Here is a 10,654-nt window from a genome sequence, read left to right on the forward strand (position 1 = left end):
TAAAGCGTGTCCTCTGCCATAATATTGCTGGAATATTGCTGGGATATTGCTAATAGCAGCATAAAACACTACTCACTTTCTTACCTGACATCATGAGCATTGATCCACTCAATTTGGATAGATGACATGAGTCAACCAATGAGCCCAATACCATAAGCAAAGGTTACTTGGGACCTATGTGCTTACCTGTAACCTTCGATGCTGTGTGCTGTCGTATGTCAATGGTACACATAAATTCTGAGTGGAGGAAACTGACATATACCTGTACCTTTAGAGAGTACTGAAGGTATATTGGATAGGTGATCAGTGGGGGAGATGAAAATGTGGTAGAGTAACCGCACCCCATTGTAATTTATTAGGAATAATGGTGTGGAAAAGTTACTACCGGTACTAGCTATACATTAAGACCATATTCTATTCTGATGCAGCATGAACCATGACCAGGGAATATTAAGATTCAACACCAGTAAACATGGTACTTGATGGATAACTGCCTTTTGTTATACAAGTCTAAAAGTACCCTAGGGAAACCTAATAGGACAAAATTGAACCATGTTAAAACTGACATTAATCCGGATTAGTACTAGCAGGTACATATACACGTGCATGCACTTTGGTGTGTCAATAAAATCATCTTGAACATTGCTGTTGGGTCTTGTGCAGAACTGAATGGAATATATGTCCAGGTTCCACGGAGGGTCCACGGAGGGTCCACGGATGGTCCACGGAGGGTCCATGGATGGTCCACGGATGGTCCACAGATACTTGTGCAGCAGAAGACTACATTGTGGGTATTCCGGGACTAAATTTGTCAGTTGTACCACATGCTTGGTGTAAGCCGACAGAAGAGTGTCGGCTGGTTACAATATGTGACATGCTGATGGCTCCTCTGGCACACACTTGCTGTTTCCAGGCTGCCTGTGGTATAGCTTGAATATTGGTGACAGTTGCCTCACACACAATTATTATATTTTTGATACTAAGGATGTGTCAAATTTAATTACTGTTTTGCAGGGAGTCTATCAATATATGAAAGCCATAAAATCTGTCGATCATAGCCACTTCAGCGGGATATATGTTTTGACAGGGAGTATTAGGTTTATATATTCCCTGAGTTAAGTATGTTAAATATAGAAATATCTAAATATTCACTGAAGTCAATTCAAATTAGATAACAGCATGGGACACCAGGGGCCAAATCATCTGAGGCACCGCAGTTGTGTAGAGTTGCCTCGTTTGGCCACGCCGGGAGATATGATCGAATCCGGTTCGCCCCGATTATGTTTTTAGGTTTGTCAGCACCATATCTGTGCTTGTGGGTTTCGCCAAAGTGGTAAAGGTCTGAAATGTGCACCACTTTGGGCTTTCTTCCCACATTAAGCTGACACTATAATATAATTTGAACACTTTATAAGAAGCCTTAAACCCAACTCACTCCCGAGACAACAGCACCAGGTTATTGTTATCACGAGAGCATTCTAGAATCATGGTCAGCTCCCTGCCATTAAAGGTAAGGTGAGGTGAAATGGGGTTTAACGTCAAGTCCAAGATTATTGCACTTATATAACGACGTGCATGCACGTGTGTGTGTGGCTGCTTGTACTAGTCCGGACTAATGCCGATTTATAGTGCTAGCCCACTGAGATACCAGTTTAACATGAATACCCCACTCAGACACAGTATACTGACTCCGAGCCGACCAGTCCTTGTTTTAGCCTCTTAATGTCGAGCGCTAGACAGAGTAGCAACGAGAACCATCTTTAAACGTCCTTTGGTATGACGCGGCCGGATCAAGCCCCGGACCTTCCGCTCTCCGGGCCGACGCTCTACCACTAGACCACGGAGGCGGTCCTGTCATGAAAGAGAATGGTTGCTTGGCCACTGAAGCTTGGCCTTTTGGATGAGGTGCGGGATACTGCAGGCTGACATACAGGTGTGGCATGTACACGTGGCAGTCAGTGATTCGCCTTGTGATTTCGCTTAATAATGGTATGCTTTGAGTTAATCGAGACTTGACCCTTGGACAGCCGGAAGGCTGGCTGGCTGACCAACTCCTCCAGGATGCCTGGCTACTGTTCTATTCTATTATCATCATGTATTTATTAACATCGCGAATAAAAGTGTTGTGAACTCAAACATGGACTTTTGTGATTAAAGAACAGATTATATTCAAAATCTAATAAGCTCGGGATCCTTGTTCATTGAACTCCTTTATTCCACCATAGCACTATTTGAGTTCAACAGTCCTGTCTAACATAAAGACCTGGTTGCCTAGCCAACAAGACAGCTGCCTGGTGAAGTGCAGTCTGAACATAGATTACAAAATTTCGGACAGTAGTGTTTAGCACCATCCGGGTTCGTGCAGATGCCTATGGATGCGTTGAGGACTTTGCAGTCGACACCAGGGCTGTCCACACAAGTGGTGACTGTGGTGGCCGGTTTTGGTGTATGCGGGCCTGGGTGCCGTGTGGGCGGTGCGTGATCTGGAGGAAAGGAACATGTCTTGACTGACGCATACAATTATGACTTTGTAGTATGATATATGGACTTAACGCCGATTTGAACAGTATTTCAGTTATGTCACGGTATGTGAGCTTCATTTGGCAGGAAGGAACATGGATGTTTGTTTGTTGTTTAACGCCGCACGCAGCAATATTCCTGCTATATGATGGCGGTCTGTAAATAATCGAGTCTTGACCATACAATCCAGTGATTGGCATCATGCGCATCGATCTACATAATTGATATACGATGACACATGCATCAATCAACCAAGTCAGCTAGCCTGACCACCCGATCCCGTTGGTCGCCTCTTACGACAAGCATGGGTTGCGATAAAGGAATAGTCACGCGACACGTGCACACGTAGGGTGCTGATGGATTGAGTAGCATAATTAGTGCAAATTGAAGGATCGGACCTGTGATCAGCGGATCCTGGTAAGACCAAGGAACACGATTATGTACAGTGATACCTGGTTCGATTCCCAGATGCATACAACGTGTACAACGTTCCTTATCTGTGTCCTGTCGTGATATTGCTTGAATATTTATAAGGGCGGTATAAACCCATAGTAACTCGTCCATCTATGACTTAATCAAGTTTCGAACTGGTTTACACATGGAACACGTACGAAGAGGTAGTTTGTCGAAATAGTATCCTCCCTGGAAGGCATAGGAAGACACGCCATCATAGCCGTACACTTGCGCCATGAAGTTGTCGTCTGCTTCTATCCGGTGGTTGCCAGGGGTGATGGAAACAATGGCCACAGAGTACCCAAGATCTCTCACGCGTTGCCATTTTGAAGGATCTACTTCGGACCCGTCTATGGTTACAAAAGGCGCTGAATCGCTATCTACCACGAGATTTAGGTAGCTGAGGAAGAATTTAGACGTCGGGTTGTCCATGGTGGAGAATGTGTAGTTCCAGCCGTAGCTCTTCACAGCCGGGATCGGGATGCTGAAAGGTGTTGAGCTGCCATCATACTGGGTGACATGGATCCCGTTGTTGGAGAATATCTCTAACGTTGTACCGTCTGGAACCGTGTACTCCCTGAAGTTCCCCTTGTCGATGTCCTCCTGGTAGCTGTGGACGGTGAAGTCTTTGTGGTGCTCATAGACGAAGATGTGGGTGGAGTCAAAGGCTGCCACCACCTTCACTTTGTAGTTACTGTTGTCGAAGAGGTCGGGAATGATGAAACGATCGCCTAGCAGTTCATTTGGAACAACCTACAACACAAACATTTAATGAGCGAGTGAGTTTGATTTACGCCGCTTTGAACAGTATTCCGACCAGTTATATCACGGCGTGTCAGTTTAATGTGGGAGGAAAGCCCGTGGTGATGCGTGTCTCAGACGTTTAGCACGAGCATGGGTATGATGCTGACAAACCTAGAAATATAATCGGGATTCGAACCCACGAACATAGGTTTCTCGCATACCCAAGGGACGGGGTGTGTGTGGTGTGGTGTGTGTGTGTGTGTGTGTTTGTGTGTTATTATTATTTTACAGTGCTAGCCAAATAAAATACCATGCCGCGTTTTAACATGAGTACCCCACTCAATATGCTGACCCCGAGCCGACAAGTCCTTGTTTTAGCCCCTTAATGCCGAGTTCCAGGCAGAGTAACAACAAGTACCATCTTTTAACATCTTTTGGTATGACGCAGCCAGGGATCAAACCTCCGACCTTCCACTTTCCGTGAAGCTGTTCTACAACAAGAGCACGGAGGTAGTTTGAAAGACACAGGCAACCCTCAGTATACTGACCCCAAGCCGACAGTCCTTGTTTTAGCCCCTTAATGCCGAGTTCCAGGCAGAGTAACAACAAGTACCATCTTTTAACATCTTTTGGTATGACGCAGCCAGGGATCAAACCTCCGACCTTCCACTTTCCGTGAAGCTGCTCTACAACAAGAGCACGGAGGTAGTTTGAAAGACACAGACAACCCTCAGTATACTGACCCCAAGCCGACAGTCCTTGTTTTAGCCCCTTAATGCCGAGTTCCAGGCAGAGTAACAACAAGTACCATCTTTTAACGTTTTTTGGTATGACGCAGCCAGGGATCGAACCTCCGACCTTCCACTTTCCGTGAAGCTGCTCTACCACTAGACTACGGATGCGGTCCAGAAATAAAGGTGTGGTGAAATGGGGTTGAACGTCGCGTCCAAGATTATTGCACTTATATAGCGACGTGCATGCACGTGTGTGTGTTTGTGTGGCTGCTTGTACTAGTCCGGACTGATGCCGAATTATAGTGCTAGCTCACTGAGATACCATGCCGCAGTTTAACATCAATACCCCACTCAGACACAGTATACTGACTCCGAGCCGACCAGTCCTTGTTTTAGCCCCCTAATGCCGAGTTCCAGGCAGACTAACAACGAGTACCATCTTTTAACATCTTTTGGTATGACGCAGCCAGGGATCGAACCTCCGACCTTCCACTTTCCGTGAAGATGCTCTACCACTAGACCGCGGATGCGGTCCAGAAATAAAGAGTTATTGAAGACAATATATCAGACAAAGCCCACCTGCTCCATGAAGTGATCACACCCAGAGGACCTCGTGGTGTAGAAGCAGGCAGACCCAGAATACACTGCCACCGGCTGACTAGCGTTCACAACAGTACCAGCAAAGTCACAACTACTCTTCGTAGAGAAGGAAGAAATAATCTGGAAGACGTCCGACTTTCCAACAGTTTCTGTGAAAGTACTGCCACCTTTATATGTATGCCCCTTGTATTTTATGCTACAGGTAGACGCCAGTGACACTGTTACAACGGTATTGGCTGTAACTCCAGCGACAAGGATGATGGGATTTTTAGACGGCGTTGGAATGACGTAGTTGACAGACAGCGCTGACACGGGAAGGATTTCTGCAGCGTCGGCCGCGGAAGCGTTGACGTTGTCATTCATGGCGTACACAGAAATGTCCACATTAGAAGTGATGGAGATGCCCCGGGGCTCCAGTGTCATCGTCTTGGGCATCTCGGACTGGTTTGGGATGTCAACCCTGAGGGTAGTTCCACCTGTCAGGTTGTGGGTGGACTTCCAGGGTGGGGCACTCGCCACCTGTGACATACTCAGCTGCACCGTACCGTCCGCTTCTGACGATATGAACACGTAGTTCGCCGTAACGTTGTCTTCTCCGACGCCGTAGTTATACATGAAGCCGACCATGAACTCTCTTCCTTTGGAGAAACCTCCATCTGTAAGCAATCATGGGATACATTTATTGAACTATTTGACAAGGTGACTTTATATACCATATGTATCTATCATTATTGCCAGAAATGTACTTCAGTAACATGTTCTAAAAACGAATCAAAATCCATCCAAGTATTTTAGGATGTAAAACTTCGTTGACCTTGACCTATATATATCCCAAAACTTCCTAAAATATATATCTCTATGTTTCACAGCGATCAGAAACTCTAGAAACATTTTCCAATTTCATAACTTTATTTCACGTTTTTGAGGTCATGCTCGTCACATTTTGTTTTCTCTTCTTTTAGAAACGACAGCAGGGAAATACATGCTATAAAATACGTTTCTCCCATGTGGGAATTGAACCAGCAAAGTCCAGTGGGATGGCCCAGCGAAACTGGAAAATAATGCGTTATTGATCAGGTGTATCTTCACAAAATTGTCTGATCAATATGAACAGTTAATATGACGTTAATTGAAAGCAAATTAAAAGCCTAAACAATAATGAATAAGTGCTCGCGCATCCAGCGCAGACAATATACCGTGGACCAGGCCAGATTCACAGGGGCTTGTAACGCTAAAATAGCAGCAAGATATATATATATATTTATATAGCGCTATGACACCTGTAGTGACAATATTTGCTTTCATTGGGAAATAGTATATTAAGACTGTAGTCATCATAACGACGCTTGTAGTCTGTAAGTCATGTCAGTTAATGATCCAAGTTGCAAATCTATATACTATAGTCTACTAGTATCGGATTGGTTTATGGCTTCGACAACGCTCTCCATTATGGGATAAATATTTCTTCTAGATTCAACATTCGACCCATGTTCATCTTAATAATATTTAGAAACGTAAACACCACTTCTTGTGAATTAAATTGTGTCCGCCTCTATCAGATGGAGGTGAGGTGAAACGGGATTTAACGTCGCGTTCAAGGTTATTGCACTTATAAAGCGACGTGCATGCACGTGTGTGTGTTTGTGTGGCTGCTTGTACTAGTCCCGACTAATGCCGATGTTATAATGCAGGCCCACTGAGATGCCATGCCACAGTTAATGCCGAGGGCCAGACAGGGGAACAACACGTACAATCTATTAACTTCTTTTCGTATGACGTGGCCGGGGATCAAACTCCGGACCCTCCACACTCCGGAGGGAGGTAGTTTGAAAGACACAGACAACTAACTTGAAACATCAATGAACTATCACGACAGGATAAAAACGATCGTGAAACATATCTACCATACATACTCCTGGAAATTAAAATCACAAACAACGATAAGTTTTGAAAATGAGAAAGTTGCAGCCACATATTAGATATTATGGCTCTTTTCCTACACCATACCATTGCTAATACCACTGTCAACGCGCTTGATGTTGCACAAACTGCTCGTGAAACACAAAACCTATCAAATATCTAAATACACATATTGGTCGTGAAACATTGCAGGTGCACATTTCTCAACACATGAGGGGCACGGGTGGCCCAGTCGTCTGAGGCGCCGCGATTCGCTGTGCAGAGTTGCGTCCCTTGGGCACCCCAGAAACCAGTGATTGTGGGTTCGAATCCCGGTTCGCCCCGATTATGTTTCTAGGTTTGTCAGTCCCATACCCGTGCTCGTAGGTTTCACCGAAGCGCGAAACGTACGTGACCTGCATCACTTCGGGCTTTAATCAAATATTAAGCTGACACGCCGTGATTTAACTGGAATACTGTTAAACCCAACTCACTCACTCTTGCTAAAGCAAGCCATTACAACAGTCCCAATCCTTGCATTTCCCAACCCAAACAAACCCTTTATCCTCACAACTGATGCATCTCGAACTGCTATAGGGTAAACATGTTATGCGTAACTTGGAATGATGTTGTTAATTCATGTCTTAAGACCATACAAGTATCTTCCTGTTCTGTTTTTAGGGACAAACAATGTTGATTGGTAACGTTTCGTTTGCTCGTCATTTCCAAGTAAGATTATATGATGCCTAATGGTCATTTCCCATCACAGTCAACTAGTGTTACTGCCTCTTGAAATGAAAGATTCGAAATTATTATCAGTAGATAAGTGTCTCATGGTTATGTCTCTCTATCAAAGATTATGGCTTTGCCTACATTTTCTGTATTAATGAGGATTGCCAAAATTGAGGCTGAGTTGCTTTTTTTTTAAGCAAATGGAGGCTGTGTTTTTTATTTACACAAAATTATGAGCTGTGTTTTGTTTTTCCAAAACCCAGCCCCCCTACCCCCTCTTAAGGAATGAAATGGTCTGCCCCTTGGACGACGTCCATTTGACAACAATACAGTTTTATATGCAAAATGGCTACCAGGCAGCCTGATTTCAACCCGAACCATCAGAAATCGTCTGAACAGCTGGCTAGAGAGCCAGAAGACCAATCAAACGTCATGCATCATAGTGTAGTGTCCATCTTTCTGATAAAGGTCGGTTTCTGTTACACATGGTAGACGGCCGTAGACGAGTTTTGAGGCTGGCAAATACAGAGACCCATCCTTTTAGTGGGGGGACGGTAATGGTATTGGGAGACAGTAGTTAGCCTCCATTTTGACAACCATGCGTTGACCTGTCTTCATGGATAACGCTAGATCACTGCTGATCACGTGCTGTTCTGGAATGTCAGATTACCATCGATACACTTCCCTGGCCATTAAGAAATCCAGACCTTAATCCAACAGAACATCTGTGGGACATTCTAGGCTGTCACCTTCAAGACCCACCTGCCTAGAATTTACGTAAACTTGCTGCTGCTCTGCATGCGGGATGGGCTAGAACGCCTCAACGTCAAGTGCAACGCCTGATTCCTGGAACCGCTTGGCGGCAGTCGTTCGTGTGCAAAGTGGTTACACCAAGTATTGACGAGAACTGTTTCTTGCATCGACGGATATTGGTATAGGATTTCTATGATACAGATTGGCGTGAAGCAGTTTAGTTTTTATAGAGCGACAATAGTAATTCCCACTTCGTTTTCGATGAATACCAGTATAACGTCTTACTTCAAAATGCCAACAATTCTGACTCAATGTCATTGTTCCAATTTAAACCCTTGTTTTCATCTTGATTGATAACTCTGGTAAGCAGTAAACATCACTAGATACTGTTATCTCGAACGCATTTTGCACTTGGCCGCAAGTAAATTGACTTATTCGTGAAAAATCAATTTCCAGGTGTTTATGTCTCACGCATGTTCAATGGAAAGAGTAAACTATATTGTATAGAGAAGATTGGTTTACCTGCCTCTACAGCTACTGCCCCCAGCAGAACCAAACTTATCAGAGCTGTCGGACCCATGGCCGCTAGTGAACTCGTGGCATCGAGCGAGATTCGCACCTGTACGTGTTGACAGTTATATATACCATATCCTATATGATAAGAATGTTTTCGCGATTGGAGTGTCCTCTTATCTTGGAATCTGACTGAACTATAGTTAAGTAGTTACAGTTCAAGTTAGTGATATATTGGGAGTCAGGTTTTACGCCGCTATTCTAACCATCATGGCGGGGTATTCCAAGAAGGCGACATGGTGAAGACACATGTGGTTACAAAAGGATGCATAGCGTTCATGATGCAAAGTGACGCAGGTCACTGATGTTTGTCACGTTATATCCCGTGACGATTCCGGGTTAGAACTGATCTTCAGCAACCATGCTTGTCGTAAGAGGCGACTTACTAAATGGATCGGGAGGCAAGGCTCGTATCCTAATTGTGTGGATCGATGCTCGTGGTCCCAATCACTGGGTTGTCTGGTCCAGACATGACTATTTACACGAAACCCATGTCAAGGAGCCGACCAGGGATCGTAATGGGAGGGAGGGGTATTAGTCTACCACCATCTACATGCCCTTGGTAGGCGCTGCTGTCATGGTGAAGCATGGGCGGAACAGCTCATTTGTAACAACATGGGGCACATAAGCTTAGTTATGCATAAAGAACCATGCTAATAGCGGAGGAAAATCCACAGTGACACAGGGTGTGGAAGTTTGCAAGGTATGGTGTCTGACATTACAAGGGTCGTAGTCGGATCTCATGATCACCGGATCCTGGTACGGATCTTATACATCAGCTGCATCACACACATCAGCTGCATTCCTTTTCGGAAGTAACTAATCAACCATTTGGGTGTTTATTGTATAATACATATATCTTTTTAAAGTGCAAACGGGGCGGTGGGGTAGCCTGGTGGTTAAAGCGTTCGCTCGTCGCGCCGAAGACCCGGGTTCGATTCCCCACATGGGTACAATGAGTGAAGCTCATTTCTTTTCTAGTGTCCCCCGCCGTGACAATGCTTGAATATTGTTAAAAGCTGCGTTAAACCATACTCACTCACTTAAAGTGCAAACGCTGCAACTAATCAGTATGGCCTTTATATAATGTCCACTTATAATGCGTCATTCCACTTAAGTGAATGCTCAATGCGATACATTATTATTCCCCGGTCAATGGATCATTGGGCACTTGATTATCATTCTCAGCTCCATGGGTAGTGTACAACCCAAGCTACCTGTGAGGTGCTAGAAGGTTAAGTCACATTACCATCTCATCCTACCGGGTACCCATTCACTGCTGGGTGAACAGAGGCATTTCTGAACAAAGTCTCTTGCCTAAGGAGACACCACGTGTGCTTACATGTGTTTCAGTGTGGGGCAGGAGCGAAGCCCGAGAACTGTCAGGAGTCAAGCTGCCGAACTCGTTCACCCCTCCAAGTACTCTCCGCGACCGACCTCCCTAACTTCATCTGATATGTGACATGTGAGATGTGCACTGTATGAGTGAGTTTGGTATAATGTCACTTTGGACGGTATTTCATTTATATCATAGCGTTTCAGCTTAATGTGGGAGGACAGCCCGAAATTATGTAGATGTAGATGTTTGTTTATTTGTTGTTTAACACCGCACTCAGCAATATTCCAGCTATATGACGGCGGTCTGC

General features: G+C 44.7%; 1 protein-coding gene across 1 annotated transcript; it reads right to left on the bottom strand.

The window, feature by feature from the left end:
- Positions 1-2,190: 2,190 nt before the first annotated feature.
- On the bottom strand, positions 2,191-9,066 carry LOC139467936 (IgGFc-binding protein-like). The gene is made up of 4 exons (XM_071249531.1): positions 8,958-9,066; positions 5,031-5,707; positions 3,132-3,726; positions 2,191-2,483 (listed from the first exon to the last, which is right to left on the bottom strand). Exons 1-4 carry the CDS (start codon positions 9,013-9,015, stop codon positions 2,272-2,274), a joined length of 1,542 nt encoding a protein of 513 aa, XP_071105632.1. The 5' UTR covers positions 9,016-9,066; the 3' UTR covers positions 2,191-2,271.
- Between the last annotated feature and the right edge of the window lie 1,588 nt (positions 9,067-10,654).

Source organism: Haliotis cracherodii, unplaced genomic scaffold (assembly GCF_022045235.1).
Source record: "Haliotis cracherodii isolate W230 unplaced genomic scaffold, xgHalCrac1.p SCAF_1, whole genome shotgun sequence".
Lineage (NCBI taxonomy): Eukaryota > Metazoa > Mollusca > Gastropoda > Lepetellida > Haliotidae > Haliotis > Haliotis cracherodii.

Coding starts and splice junctions, on each gene's coding strand:
- LOC139467936 (XM_071249531.1), bottom strand. CDS start 9,015: ATGGGTCCGACAGCTCTGATAAGTTTGGTTCTGCTGGGGGCAGTAGCT. Junction 3,727..5,030: donor GTGATCACTTCATGGAGCAG/GTGGGCTTTGTC, acceptor TTTGTGTTGTAG/GTTGTTCCAAATGAACTGCT. Junction 2,484..3,131: donor TTTCGACAAACTACCTCTTC/GTACGTGTTCCA, acceptor CCTTTCCTCCAG/ATCACGCACCGCCCACACGG.